General features: G+C 40.4%; 1 protein-coding gene across 3 annotated transcripts in view; it reads left to right on the top strand.

Annotated features, from left to right (window-relative positions):
- The window catches only part of WARS2 (tryptophanyl tRNA synthetase 2, mitochondrial), a 105,784-nt gene that overhangs the window by 86,329 nt on the left and 3,342 nt on the right, over positions 1-16,113 (top strand). For all 3 annotated transcript variants that reach the window (XM_055402049.2, XM_055402047.2, XM_088835624.1), the window contains one exon: positions 9,359-9,477. In XM_055402049.2, the coding sequence (XP_055258024.1) occupies positions 9,359-9,477 (119 nt within the window). The remainder of the gene's footprint in view (positions 1-9,358; positions 9,478-16,113) is intronic.

Genomic DNA, 16,113 nt, shown 5'->3' with positions numbered 1-16,113 from the left:
GAGCTATTATAGATTTCATGATTCTTTTGTCAAAATCAGCATTAGGATGAGTGGCCCATGATGGGCTAGAGAACAAACATGAGGGAAGGCAGTGGAAGAGGAGCTTTCCAGATAACTGTATGAAGGATTTATGTAAGTGTTTTGGCAGAACTCGGTAAGGAACCCAAGAATGGAGGTTTTGAGACCATCTTAAGCTTGAGAAAGTGAAGTGAAAGTGTTAATTGCTCAGTCATGTTCAACTCTTCGTGACCTCATGGGCTGTAGCCTTCCAGGGTCCTCTGTCTGAGATTTCCCAGGCAAGAATACTGGAGTAGGTTGCCATTTCCTTCTCCATGGGATCTTCCCAACCCGGGGATCGAACCCTCATCTCGTGCATTGGCAGGCAGATTCTTTACCACTGAGCCACCTGGGAAGCCCCAGATGGTTCAGAATACTCTCCTAAAAGCAGGGGGAAGGTATTTGTGCACTTTTAAGAACAGAGTGAAATGATCCGATTTATACTTTTAAAAGAGAATTGATTAATATAAAGGATGAGTCGTAGGGGCTCAGCCAAGGTTGGTAGGCTACTAAGAGGCTCTTTCATTAGTCTGATTAGACCACAAAGGTGGCAGAGAAGATGAAGAGAAGAGACAGATTTAAAAGATTCTAGGATGTAAGATGGCTGAGACTTCATAATGGATTGGCTGTGTATGAGAAAAAAGCCATCAGGGATGTCCCCAGTTTTCTGACTTACACAGCAGGATTGATGATGGTGTTACCATTCACTGAGATAGAGAATACTGTAGGAGGATTAGCCAGAAGAATTTATAACTTCATGTGGTATTTTCTCCTCTCTCGGAAGCTTTAACTCCCTAGAAGTTAAAACCTTCTTTATGTCTCGCATAGTCCCGACACCAGGCCTTGGACATCATAGATCTTCAATAAATAATTGCTAAATTAAAGAGTCATTACCAGTGGTGGTGATTTCATCCTTTATGAAAGGAAAAGAAGCACCAAACCCCTATTCCAGCCAGGTTGGTTAAAGGCAGCAGTGCTGAAAATGCACAAATACAGCCAAAGAAGTAGGGAAAAAAAAACAAAGGAACAAATTTCTGTGAGCCAATACATGTAAGCAGTGATTATTCATCTGGACACTAATTCTGCCTGAGGGGTGGGGTGGATCCCAAGTGAATGTAGATGCAACAAGGAACTAAGCAAAAGAAACATGGTTTAGTCACCAAAGAAGATCAGACGCATTGTTGTGTGACAGAAGTTGTAACAATCAAAATTATGAAAGACTTTTGTTTTATGTTGTGTCTAAGAAAGTACAGTCAGGGTAAGGAAAAAAAAAAGAAAATGGGGAAAAAGAGAAGACATTAATATGGAGATCATTATGTAGGGTATAAATTTTAAAAGAACAGCACTAAATTATTTGAAGTGAAAGAAAGACTGTGAGGAGAGAGGTTGAAAATGTGAAGAGAATAAGCCCCATAAGTGAGCAGAATCAAAGACAGGCTGAATTAATGTAAAGTGTAAACTCAATGGATGCGAAGGAAGGGCCAAGATAAATTATAGGAGGTGAAAGGAGCAGCAGGAGCAGAGGGAGGAAAGACTAGAAACAAACAAACTAAAGTCAGATGAAAAAGCCAAGTGGAGCAAACGGTCCAGGTGAAAAAAATTAAAAAAATTTTTAATCCCTTTTTGTAAAAGCAAAACCTCTCAGGATTGTTAGCAAAGAGGCAAGGATCCGACAGAAGGCAAAGACTTATGCAGAGTCATTATGAAAACTAAATGTGTTTTCTGTTTAGTTTGGTTGCTTTGTGAATCTGGAACCATTTTGACATGTGGAAATATTCATTTTGATGTGCTTAAAGTGTATTGATTATGGTAATTGTTTTTTCTGTGTTATTTGCAGTCCATTGTGATTTCCTATGGGCTACTGTAATTGCTTTTTAACCTACCCTGTTGGCTAATTTGGTTTGGGGCAGTCAAGATGACCTCTGCATGTCGGCCTTACTATAATTACAAGACAGGAGTGCAAAGTCCAGTCGCAGAAGAGAAATTTAGGAAGGTGTGGTGAGTACATGTACACCTCAGAGAGGAGCATGTACCAGGTTGTGGATACTGTGGGAAACATAAAAAAGAAGATTTTTGTTTTCATTTCTCATCAAGTCAGTAACTTTCTGCTCCAGGATGTGTGAAAGGAGATCACAGGACATGATTTTGTAGAATTTCCTAAATAAATCTACTGACCTTCGAAGAAGAGAAATGACTTCCTGACCCTTTGTCATGGTCCCTGGATTTTCCCTTTCCCTTCATTATCCTGTCCCTATTTTCCTTAAATTAAAAGACTCCTCAGAAGTCCTATATCGTACCATTTATATTTGGGGATTACCTAATCAGATATATGAACTGCCAGTTTGTAATATGTTTTCTACTCAAATCAGGATTGCTGCCCAGGTCTGTGACTGTCTCCAGGATTCTATGTTGATATTTATGTTTGTGGTATGAGTCTGCTATCAAAGAGGAAAACGGTCCTGGTTTGAAAAAAGTCACAATGTACCACACATCAAGGTCCCAATATTATCATTCTTGTATCATTTTGTCTTTCATGCTGTCAGATATTAATGAATTTGCATTATACTAATAGCCCGTGTTTATTGAGCTCTTACTATCAAAAACTATGCTTGGTTATCTTATCTAATCTTTGAAACAACAGTAAGAGGTCAGCACCATTATGATCCTCATTTTATAGAGGAAATGGAGGCTTTAGAACAGTGAGAAACTTGGCTGTGATAACTCAATAGTAGCTAACGGAGCTATGATTTTAACTCATTCTGATCATGAGCGGATTTTATTATAATTTTCTCTTGCTTTAAACCTATATAAACTATAGTTACTTCCTCCTGAGATCATTCATTTATTGAATAGATATTTATTGAGCTCCTCCTACCAAGCAACTCTACTAGGTGTTGGAAATACATTGAAAAGCAAGACAAGGTCTCAAAAAGCTTATTTGCTAGCAGGAAAGAAAGCAAGATACAATTAAATAAGCAAACAAAAGAAGTAAAATTATTAGACTGGGATTAGCACCATAAAGAAAGTAAATAAGATATTGTGAAAAAGAATAACAGGGAAGCTAACTTTGAAGAGTAGAGTTAGGGAAGTCTTCTCCAAAGAGGTGATATTTAAGCTTAGACCTGAAATCAAGGCACCAGTAAGAGTTAAGGGAGCAATATTCTAGCAGAATACAAGAGCAATACATTCAATAGATCCAGCTCCCTGCCTTAAATATTTGAATTATAAACTTTCCAGGATTCATCATCTTGTTTTCAGTCTTTAAAGAGTTCAGTGGCAGGAGAGTCAAGTCTCTCACAAATTCATTTCAATGTTCTGATATAATTTAAGCATTCTATATTCAACCAGGAAAAAGTGAGAAATCACTTCTACTATTTCTATTCTTTTTAACATATTGGTACTTTTCCCCCAGGTGGTGCTAGTAGTAAAGAATCCACCTGCCAATGCAGGAGACACAAGAGATGCAGGTTCAATCCCTGGTTCAGGAAGATCCCCTGGAGTAGGAAATGGTGACCTGCTCCAGTATTCTTGCCTGGAAAAATTCCATGGACAAGAGTCTGGTGGGCTACAGTCCATGGGGTTGCAAAGAGTTGGACACGACTGAGCACATGCACACAGACACACACACACACACACACACACACACACACGTGCCATTTCCTCCAAACCAGATTTTGCAGCTAATATTCCTTGTTTGCACACTAGATACCAGGCACCAACTATGAGCTTAGCATGCATGCATTATTTTACTCATTCCTCAAGCACAGAGTCGGACACGACTGAAGCGACTTAGCAGCAGCAGCAGCAAGCAACTCTGTGAGTAGGAACTATTATTAGTCAGCTTTAAAAATTAAAAAAAAAAGGGATTTAGTTTAAACACTCACCCAGGAACACCCAGCTGGTGAGTGGCAGAGCAAGACCCCAGCCTAACACCAGAGCACCCACTCTAACCACTACGGCCTCTTCTTTATCTGAATGCACATTATGTATATTTTCCAAAAAGTTTGCATCCTGAGTGGGGTTTTTTTGTCTTATGTTTTTCCACATCATTAAATATTTTATGGTTTTAATGATTTTAATGTTTTCTTTGTTTTGGGCCTTGTGCTCTATAGAGAGATTGTGTTTTCTTTGTTTTTATCTATTCCAGTGATTTGGAAGGTGTGCTTTCTGGTTTTAATTCTAGTAGTGATCATCTTTAAACAAAGACCACCCAAATGAGAACAAATAGGCTTTCAGAGCTTGCCACAGCAAGAGACTCAGCCACCATCACTGTGTTCTGCAGGCAGGTGGGGGAGTAGAGAGGTTTTATAGGAAAGGAAGTCCTCAGGGATGCTCTGCTTAGAGATTGTTACCATGGGGAAGCTGGAGGCTAACTAGAAATGGGGCATCTTATGTGATTTGTTTGGGAAACATATTTGACTTTCTCTGGTTGGTCCTAAGTTGGACAAAGAATTGGGATGTTGGCAGTTATTAACCAAGTCTTGACCATGCTGGGTCCATTCCTGCAGAGACTGGTTTGTCTTCCTTGGTTGGTTGCTCCAGAGGTTTTGGGTCAGAAATTTTTGATCATAGAATGTCTGACCATTGTCCATTTGTATACCATTGTCTATTTTTGAAAATATATTTTTGACTCTTTCATTAATCTTTTCAAGTAAAAAATGTTGTTGTGATATTGTGTGGTTAAGATGGGTTATTCATTACACTTGCAGATCCTGAGTCTATACTCACACTTGCTTTTGATTTTGTAAACTAACCTGGGATTTTCAATTGACTGTTGTTACAAAAATGACTTGATTTCAGACTACATCATTTTCTATTTCAAATTGTAACCAAAATTTAGACTTTATGTTCTTAATCTTTTCTAGCCAGTCCTTCTACCTCAGCATCTCCATTTCTGAGTTCTTTAGTCTATAGATTTACTTCAACTTTTTTTCCAGTCCTTTTCAAGTTTTCTTCCAGCCTGAGAATTTCTTTCTGTTCAGGTTACCTCATCTGTAAAATTGATTTACATACAATAAGAATGCATTAAAAGTACTTAGCTAAGTGTGCAGCATATAGGAAGTGTTCAGTAGCTATCAGTTACTTTATCATCATCATCGTTATTATTATTATTATGAAAGTGTTAGTTGCTGAGCTGTGTCCAACTCTTTGCAACTCCATGGACTGTAGCCCACCAGGCTCCTCTGCCCATGGGATTTTCCAGGCAAGAATACTGGAGTGGGTAGCCATTCCCTTCTCCAGGGGATCTTCCCGAACCAGGGATTGAACCTGGGTCTCTTGCATTGCAGACAGATTCTTTACCATCTGAGCCACCAGGAAAACCCAATTATTAGTGTGAAAGTGAAGTCACTCAGTCATGTCCAACTCTTTGCGACCCCATGGACCATAGCCTACCAGGTTCCTCCGTCCATGGGATTTCCCAGGCAACAGTATTGGAGTGGGTTGCCATTTCCTTCTCCAGGGGATCTTCCTGACCTAGGACTCAAACCCGGGTCTCCCGCATTGTAGGCAGATGCTTTACCATCTGAGCCACCAGGGAAGTCCTCAATTATTATTAGTATAGTTCACATATAAAACACAGCTTGGCTAGGCTAGGTTTTTAATACTTTTTTCTCACAACAATATAAACATGGTTTCAGTGTTGTACAATCAATCTTACTTTTGTCTTTATTTCTAACTATTGGCTTATAGGATTTTTCTTTAAGTTTGTAATTTAAAATTTTTTCTGGATTGTGTTTTGGTGTGATTCTCTAGGATTTTTTTTCCTTTTTTTTTTTTTTTTGCCACACCAGGCGTGTGGGATCTTCTGTGACCAGGGATCAAACCCATGCCTAGGAATGTGGAGTTTTAACCACCAGGGAAGTCCCAGGTTTTTTTCTTTTTTTTTTTATATAATTGAAACTTGCTGTGTTCCTTCACTTTTGTTTGCTTACTTCTTTGTTCTTAATTCATTAATCTCTCCTTCTGTTTTAGGTTATTTCTTCTGTTCACATGGTCCTGATGTCTTCCTGAGGAGGACCATCCTCTAGGTCAGAGGATGGCCCTCCAGCCTGTCATTTCTTTCTCCTCATGCTCTGAGTTCTTGAAGAGCTTCAGGTTTCTTTTCCAGGTCACTGATACATCCTGTCCTTAGGAGATTCTGCTCCTACTGCTCCCAATTCTTCTATTATCTCTTTGGTTTCCTTCATCATTTTACTTTCTCTTCATTTCATTGTTTTCTGTCACCACCTATGTTTGTTTTTCTTCTATTGTGATTTCTTGCTCATGTATAATAACAGCCACGCCCTTTTGAATCCTATTGAGGTTACCCAGCAGTTTTCTTTAAAAAAAACCCCACAGTTGTTTCTTGTAAAAGTTCATTTTCAAATGTTTGACCTTGCTCAGGCTCTGAAGGGTAAAGTTCCCTTTCCTTCATTCCATGATATTTTTCATAGGCCTTGTATTGGGGTCTTTCACATGTTTGTTTGATCGACTGATTTCTTTCTTTTTTGGGGGGAGGGGGTGAACTGGGTCTTTGTTGCTGCACAGGCTTTTCTCTAGTTGTGGGGAGCGGAGACTACTCTCTAGTTCTCTAGTTGTGATGTGCGGGCTTAGTTGCCCCTCAGCATGTGGGATCTGCCCCGATCGGGGATTGAACCCATGTCCCCTCCACTGACAGGCAGATTCTTAACTGCTAGGCTACCAGGGAAGTCCTCATAGATCCATTTTTATGTGTAGGGTTTTTCAAATCCATATCAGAACAAGAAAACTATATTCAAATAGTGTTTGCCAGCAGACAAAAATCTATGCAGGCCCTTGTGTCCACCATCTCTCTACTAGGATGCTAGTTGAATTCCCTGCTCAGAATTTAGCAGGAGGGCAGAATCATGTGCTGTGCCCCAGCCCAATTGCTTGTGTTGCTCAACTAGGTTAGTATTAGTGCCTTAGATAGATTTTCTCTTATTGCCTGCCTGGCTCTTTCATTCTCTGAGCAGATGTATTACATGAAAAAGAACAGTCGCAGGATACCTTCTCCAAGGTTTCATCCTGCTTCTGTCTCTCACCTTCAGCACTTTACTTTTAATTCATCACACAGAAGTCTGTTAGTTTGGTGCCATCTCATTTGTTTATTTTTCCTCTTGCTGTCCTTCCCTGTGGAGTCAGATCCAAAATAAATTTCCCTAAGACCAATGTCAAGGAGATCACCACCTATGTTTTCTTCTGGGAATTTTATGGTTCCAGGTCATACATTCAAGGTTTTAATCAATTTTGAGTTAATTTTTGAATATGATATAAGATACCAGTCCAGTTTGGTTCTTTTACATGTAGTTGTCCATTTTCCCCAACACCATTTATTGAGGAGAGTGTTTTTTCTCGATTGTATATTCTTGCCTCCTTTGTCATAGATTAATTGACTGTACATGCACTTGTTTATTTCTGGACTCTGTTCTGTTCCATTGATCTGTGTGTCTGTTTTTGTTTCAGTACAATATTGTTTTGATTGCTGTAGCTTTGTAATATAGCTTTAAATCAGGGATAAAGTATCTAATCTTAATGCTATTCAAAACTACCTTCACTTCCTCATACTCTAGATAATTTTTTCAAATAAACCAGTAGCCGGTAATGCACAAGGAAAATAATCTCTTCCAGTTTTTCAGGGACCATTAATTAACCACAAGGCTAGTAGATTCTCTCTGTAACAAAGTACCATAGTTTTCTAGCAGTTTTTCTTTTCTGTGGCTGTTTTGAAAAGTTGCTATTTTTCTACTCATATGTACAACTGTCATTTAAATATTCAAGTGTACTCTAAGGCTGATGCTTCCCCAGGCAGAATATTAAACGTCCTTGAACAAGAAACTACAACACTTTATTAACTGTATTATCAAATGTCAACTCCTAGCCTAACACTACATACTTAAACTCACCTGTCTCCTTCCTGAGTAATATTTCAGTGTAACGTTTTCCCCATCCAGACTTCTCTATACTGGTTCATCTTCCTTAGTTTGATATACCTCCTCATGTTCCAACACAGCAAACTTTATATATGGGATTAAAATAATTATAAACAATGTCTTTATATGTTGATAATTTTCATCTTACATCTTCTTTTTTTTTTTTTGCTTATACCACGAAACATGTGGGATCTTAGTTCCCCCACCAGGGATCAAACCTGCACCTCCTGCTTTGGAAGGGCAGAGTTTTAACCACTGGACTGCCAGGGAAAGGCCCATCTTCATTTTTTAATAAAACAAAATATTGCAGGGACTTCCCTGGTGGTCCAATGGTGGAAATCTGCCCTCTCAATGCAGGGGGCCTGGGTTCGATCACTGGTCTGGGACTAGATCTCCCATACCACATACAACCAAGAGTTCACATGTCAAACTAAAAAAAAAAAAAAAACAAGATCCTGCATGCTGCAACAAAGATCAAAGATCCTGCATGCTGTAACTAAAACATGGTGCAAGCAAATAAATTATTTTCGAAAAATAAATAAAAATAAAATATTGCAGATAAAATCAAGATCTCCTTTGTTCCTTTCCCCAGACCCATTCTTTTTCCTTCTTTAGAAGCAGCTATGATCATGAATCTTTGGAGAAGCTTCCAGTATGTTTTTATATTTGTATTTGCATCTATAAACAATATGTAATATTGTCGTATGTACTTTTAAGATAAATGTCAGTGTACTCTACACGTCTCCTGCGACTTGCTTTTTTCATTCAACATTGTTTTTGAGATCCGTCCATTGTACTAAATTTTGTTCAAGTTCCCTTAGCATATTGACTGTGATATGATTGCAATTTACATAAAAACAGACAAGATCCCAAAAAAAGACTTTGAGTCACTCCCTGTGTGACAGGGAGGGAAACTCTTGCCTGAAGAACTTTCTGCCGTCTTTGATTTGAAGAGTGCGGTGGAGTGTCTTTCAAGTGTGAGTGCAAGCCCTGAAGTAAAAGGCATCTGGTCAAAGCTAGGATAATATGTGCTGACTGGGTGAGGGAAAGAGGAGTGGTTGAAAATACAATTATGCTTGGAGCATATGCTCTTTAGGATACCATTCCTCCCTCCCAGCAAGATGCTGTCACACTGGTGTTGAAGGCTGTGTTTTTCAGATATGGAAGACACAGAACTAGAGTAGACAAACATCTCCTTGGCATCTGTCTGATACACAGATAAAGACTTGGGTCTCAACATTCTGTCTGTAGCTGGTGAACATTTGTTGAACACCAACAGTGACACAGGCACAGGAAATGCAGCTGCTTGCAATATCATTTCATTATAAGCAGGAACCTTGCTGAGTTCTTCTGTCTGTCTTTCATTAAAGGTCCACACACGTTCCTGTTGGGGAGGATCAAGTCCAGCACATGGAGCTAACTCAGGATCTAGCACAGAGTTTTAACAAGAAGTATGGGGAGTTCTTCCCAGTCCCCAAGGCCATTCTGAGTAAGTAGCAAATATGAGATTGTCAAATCAGGTTGCATTGTGAAGAGAGGGGATTGGATGATGGAGTAAGAGATTTGGAACTTTCTTGGGACAATATTTGACTTTGTCATGAACAGGCTTCAAGATTTGTAATGAGAATCCCATCTTTTTCTGTAATGTAGGACTAGTAGGCCTCATTGGATTATTGAATAAAATAACCAAGGAAGTTTGAAAAGTATAAGAGAGACTAGAAACTACAAATAATCATTCTCATTATAAAATAGCATACATACATACATACATACATATATGTATATATATATCAGTCAGTTCAGTTCAGTTCAGTCGCTCAGTTGTGTTCGACTCTCCGCGACCCCATGAATCACAGCACGCAGGGACTCCCTGTCCATCACCAACTCCCGGAGTTCACTCAAACTCATGTCCACCGAGTCGCTGATGCCATCCAGCCATCTCATTCTCTGTTGTCCCCGTCTCCTCCTGCCCCCAGTCACTCCCAGCATCAGAGTCTTTTCCAATGAGTCAACTCGTTGCATGAAGTGGCCAAAGTATTGGAGTTTCAGCTTTAGCATCAGTCCTTCCAATGAACACCCAGGATTGATCTCCTTTAGAATGGACTGGTTGGATCTCCTTGCAGTATAAGGGACTCTTAAGAGTCTTCTCCAGCACCACAGTTCAAAAACATCAATTCTTCGGCGATCAGCTTTCTTCACAGTCCAAGTCTCACATCCATACATGACCACGGGAAAAACCATTGCCTTGACTAGACGGACCTTGGTTGGCAAAGTAATGTCTCTGCTTTTTAATATGCTATCTAGGTTGGTCATAACCTTCCTTCCAAGGAGTAAACGTCTTTTAATTTCATGGCTGCAATCAGCATCTGCAGTGATTTTGGAGCCTAAAAAAATAGTCTGACACTGTTTCCACTGTATCCCCATCTATTTCCCATGAAGTGATGGGACCAGATGCCATGATCTTGGTTTTTTGAATGTTGAGCTTCAAACTAACCTTTTCACTCTCCTCTTTCACTTTCATCAAGAGACTTTTGAGTTCCTCTTCACTTTCTGCCATAAGGGTGGTGTCATCTGCATATCTGAGGTTATTGATATTTCTCCCGGCAATCTTGATTCCAGCTTGTGCTTCTTCCAGCCCAGCGTTCCTCATGATATACTCTGCATAGAAGTTAAATAAGCAGGGTGACAGTATACAACCTTGACGTACTCCTTTTCCAATTTGGAACCAGTCTGTTGTTCCATGTCCAGTTCTAACTGTTGCTTCCTGACCTGCATACAGGTTTCTCAAGAGGCAGGTCAGGTGGTCTGGGATTCCCATCTCTTTCAGAATTTTCCACAGTTTTTTGTGATCCACACAGTCAGAGGCTTTGGCATAGTCAATGAAGCAGAAATAGATGTTTTTTGCTTTCTCCATGATCCAGCGGATGTTGGCAATTTGATCTCTGGTTCCTCTGCCTTTTCTAAAACCTGCTTGAACATCTGGAAGTTCACGGTTCACATATTGCTGAAGCTTGGCTTGGAGAATTTTAAGCATGACTTTACTAGTGTGTGAGATGAGTGCAATTGTGCGGTAGTTTGAGCATTCTTTGGCATTGCCTTTCTTTGGGATTGGAATGAAGACTGACCTTTTCCAGTCCTGTGGCCATTGCTGAGTTTTCCAAATTTGCTGGCATATTGAATACAGCACTTTCACAGCATCATCTTTCAGGATTTGAAATAGCTCAACTGGAATTCCATCATCTCCACTAGCTTTGTTCATAGTGATGCTCTCTAAGGCCCACTTGACTTCATATTTCAAGATGTCTGGCTCCAGGTGAGTGATCACACCATCGTGATTATCTTGGTCATGAAGATCTTTTTTGTACAGTTCTTCTGTGTATTCTTGCCACCTCTTCTTAATATCTTCTGCTTCTGTTAGGTCCATACCATTTCTGTCCTTTATCGAGCCCATCTTTGCATGAAATGTTCCCTTGGAATCTCTAATTTTCTTGAAGAGATCTCTTGTTTTTCATCTTCTGTTGTTTTCCTCTATTTCTTTGCATTGATCGCTGAGGAAGGCTTTCTTATCTCTCCTTGCTATTCTTTGGAACTCTGCATTCAGATGCTTATATCTTTCCTTTTCTCCTTTGCTTTTCACTTCTTTTCACAGCTATTTGTAAGGCCTCCTCAGACAGCCATTTTGCTTTTTTGCATTTCTTTTCCATGGGGATGATCTTGGTCCCTGTCTCCTGTACAATGTCATGAACCTCCGTCCATAGTTCATCAGGCACTCTATTTGATTTAGGTCATATCTGAATGGTCTAGTGGTTTTCCCTACTTTCTTCAATTTAAGTCTGAATTTGGCAATAAGGAGTTCATGATCTGATCCACAGTCAGCTCCCAGTCTTGTTTTTGCTAACTATATAGAGCTTCTCCATCTTTGGCTGCAAAGAATATAATCAATCTGATTTTGGTGTTGACCATCTGGTGATGTCCATGTGTAGAGTCTTCTTTTGTGTTGCTGGAAGAGGGTGTTTGCTATGACCAGTGCATTCTCTTGGCAAAACTCTATTAGCCTTTGCCCTGCTTCATTCCATGCTCCAAGGCCAAATTTGCCTGTTACTCCAGGTGTTTCTTGAATTCCTACCTTTACATTCCAGTCCCCTATAATGAAAAGGACATCTTTTTTGTCTGTTAGTTCTAAAAGGTCTTGTAGGTCTTCATAAAACTGTTCAACTTCGGCTTCTTCAGCATTACTGTTGGGGCATAGTCTTGGATTACTGTAATATTGAATGGTTTGCCTTGGAAACAAACAGAAATCATTCTGTCGTTTTTGAGATTGCATCCAAGTACTGCATTTTGGACTCTTTTGTTAACCATGATGGCTACTCCATTTCTTCTAAGGGATTCCTGCCCACAGTAGTAGATATAATGGTCATCCGAGTTAAATTCACCCATTCCAGTCCATTTTGATTCCTAGAATGTCTACGTTCACTCTTGTCATCTCCTGTTTGACCACTTCCAATTTGCCTTGATTCATAGACCTAACATTCCAGGTTCCTATGCAGTATTGCTCTTTACAGCATTGGACCTTGCTTCTATCACCAGTCACATCCACAACTGGGTACTGGTTTTGCTTTGGCTCCATCCCTTCATTCTTTCTGGAGTTATTTCTCCACTGATCTCCAGTAGCATACTGGGCACCTACTGACCTGGGGAGTTCCTCATTCAGTATCCTATCATTTTGTGTTTGATACTGTTCATGGGGTTCTCAAGGCAAGTGTACTGAAGTGGTTTGCCATTCCCTTCTCCAGTGGACCACATTCTGTCAGACCTCTCCACCATGACCCATCCGTCTTGGGTGGCCCCACATGGCATGGCTTAGTTTCATTGAGTTAGACAGGGCTGTGGTCCATGTGATCAGATCAACTAGTTTTCTGTGATTATGATTTCAGTGTGTCTGCCCTCTGATGCCCCCTCACAATACCTACCGTCTTATTTGGGTTTCTCTTACCTTGGTCATGGAATATCTCTTCACAGCTGCTCCAGCAAAGCACAACCACTGTACCTTACCTTGGATGTGGGGTAGCTCTTCTCGGCCACGCTTCTGTGAGTGGTCGGTTGTGCCGTGATGCCGGAGCCAGCATCTCTCGTATACATACGTGTGTGTGTGTGTGTACTCAGTAATGTCTGATTCTTTTGCAACCCCATAGATTATAGCCCACCAGGCTCTTCTGTCCATGGGATTTTCCAGGCAAGAATACTGCAGTGGGTTGTCATTTCCTTCTCCAGGGGATCTTCCCAACCCAGGTATTGAACCTGTGTCTCTTGCATCTCCTGCTTTGGCGGGTGGATTCTTTACCACTGGCACCACTTGGGAAGCCATATATATATATATGTATGTATACATACACACACACCACACACATACATATGTATGTATTTCTAAACACATCTTATTTGGTAGAGCAGGTATCTTTCCCTATCTTGTGGATGAGGAACTGAGGTTTGGCAAGGCTGGCTTTGTGCCCAAGTCATGTTTCTAGCTGGTTGTGAAGCTGGACCCTACACCAAGCTCTTCTTGTTCCAAAGCCAGCTGACCTTGCCTTCTCTGTTCACAGTAGAACAAAAGTACTAAGAGTGAGAACCACTGGATCATAATCTAGATAAACCAAGAGGGCACTGACAGTCCTCATACTTTGCCTTCTTATGCACAATGTACAGCTGAGATGGAGTATACAGTTCTACCTGCTGAGTCCAAAACCTCACCTGCAGCTTGCAAAGCTATATTACTCTGGAATCTTATCGAGGAAAGAAGCTGGAAATCTCTATCAATATTTTGGTAGCAGTGTTAACTTATGGCAGGATCAGAGATGACTGAAACTAAACTGCCCATCTTTATTAAGCTGACAGCATTTTAAAGAATATAACATGTGTTTACTATCAATTTAGAAGCAGAAGGTGGATATAAATTCCTGTTATTCTAACAGTTCACACAAATATATTTAGGGCCCCCCATGCATTGAAATCAACCTTCTTTTAGCAATAAGGACTATTTTCATGCTTTGGTCAATTTTATTTTACCTATATAAACTTTATATGTTTCTGTAATAGCCATAAATTAGGCAATTATTAATAATACTGGTTTTATAAAGCACAGCATAACATTTTTATTCTATCAGAGCAATAAAGTCACTTCTGTCACTCTAATGTGTGTGCGTGCATGTGTGTTTGTGTGTGTGTTGGTAATTACTTACCTAATTAATGGTAAAGAAATGGAAAGATGCCATAGGTTGTGAAAACTGGCATGGGGGTAGGAAGGGCAGTAGTTGTAGGCAGGGGTGATTAGCCAATAGGGAAGAGCAAAGAGGAAAGAAACAGAGAATACTTTTTAAACTGTTCATGGCACAACAGTATCAGTTCAGTTCAGTTCAGTTCAGTCGCTCAGTCGTGTCCGACTCTCCGTGACCCCATGAATCACAGCACACCAGGCCTCCCTGTCCATCACCAACTCCCGGAGTACACTCAAACTCATGTCCACAGAGTCGGTGATGCCATCCAGCCATCTCATTCTCCGTCGTCCCCTTCTCCTCCCGCCCCCAACCTTTCCCAGCATCAGAGTCTTTTCCAGTGAGTCAACTCGTCGCATGAGGTGGCCAAAGTATTGCAGTTTCAGCTTTAGCATCAGTCCCTCCAATGAACACCCAGGATTGATCTCCTTTAGAATGGACTGGTTGGATCTCCTTGCAGTATAAGGGACTCTTAAGAGTCTTCTCCAACACCACAGTTCAAAAGCATCGATTCTTCAGCGATCAGCCTTCTTCACAGTCCAACTCTCACATCCATACATGACCACGGGAAAAACCATTGCCTTGACTAGACGGACCTTGGTTGGCAAAGTAATGTCTCTGCTTTTTAATATACTATCAAGGTTGGTCATAACTTTCCTTCCAAGGAGCAAGCGTCTTTTAATTTCATGGCTACAATCAGCATCTGCAGTGATTTTGGAGCCCAAAAAAATAAAGTCTGACACTGTTTCCACTGTTTTTCCATCTATTTCCCATGAAGTGATGGGACCAGATGCCATGATCTTTGTTTTCTGAATGTTGAGCTTCGAGCCAACCTTTTCACTCTCCTCTTTCACTTTCATCAAGAGGCTTTTGAGTTCCTCTTCACTTTCTGCCATAAGGGTAGTGTCATCTGCATATCTGAGGTTATTGATATTTCTCCCAGCAATCTTGATTCCAGCTTGTGCTTCTTCCAGCCCAGCGTTCCTCATGATGTACTCTGCATATAAGTTAAATAAGCAAGGTGACAATATACAACCTTGACGTACACCTTTTCCTATTTGGAACCAGTCTGTTGTTCCATGTCCAGTTCTAACTGTTGCTTCCTGACCTGCATACAGGTTTCTCAAGAGGCAGGTCAGGTGGTCTGGTATTCCCATTTCTTTCAGAATGTTCCACAGTTTATTGTGATCGACACAGTCAAAGGCTTTGGCATAGTCAATGAAGCAGAAATAGATGTTTTTCTGGAATCACTTGCTTTCTCCATGATCCAGCGGATGTTGGCAATTTGATCTCTGGTGCCTCTGCCTTTTCTAAAACCTGCTTGAACATCTGGGAGTTCATGGTTTACATATTGCTGAAGCCTGGCTTGGAGAATTTTGAGCATGACTTTACTAGTGTGTGAGATGAGTGCAATTGTGCGGTAGTTTGAGCATTCTTTGGCATTGCCTTTCTTTGGGATTGGAATGAAGACTGACCTCTTCCAGTCCTGTGGCCACTGCTGAGTTTTCCAAATCTGCTGGCATATTGAGTGTAGCACTTTCACAGCATCATCTTTCAAAACTTGAAATAGCTCAACTGGAATTCCATCACCTCCACTAGCTTTGTTCGTAGTGATGCTTTCTAAGGCCCACTTGACTTCACATTCCAAGATGTCTGGCTCTAGGTCAGTGATCACATTATCGTGACTATCTTGGTCGTGAAGATCTTTTTTGTACAGTTCTTCTGTGTATTCTTGCCACCTCTTCTTAATGTCTTCTGCTTCTGTTAGGTCCATACCATTTCTGTCCTTTATCAAGCCCATCTTTGCATGAAATGTTCCCTTGGAATCTCTAATTTTCTTGAAGAGGTCTCTTGTT

This window comes from Moschus berezovskii, chromosome 4 (genome assembly GCF_049115385.1).
Source record: "Moschus berezovskii isolate FMDL1 chromosome 4, NW_MosBer_1.0, whole genome shotgun sequence".
Lineage (NCBI taxonomy): Eukaryota > Metazoa > Chordata > Mammalia > Artiodactyla > Moschidae > Moschus > Moschus berezovskii.
This window is presented reverse-complemented; position numbering and strand designations above follow the sequence as displayed.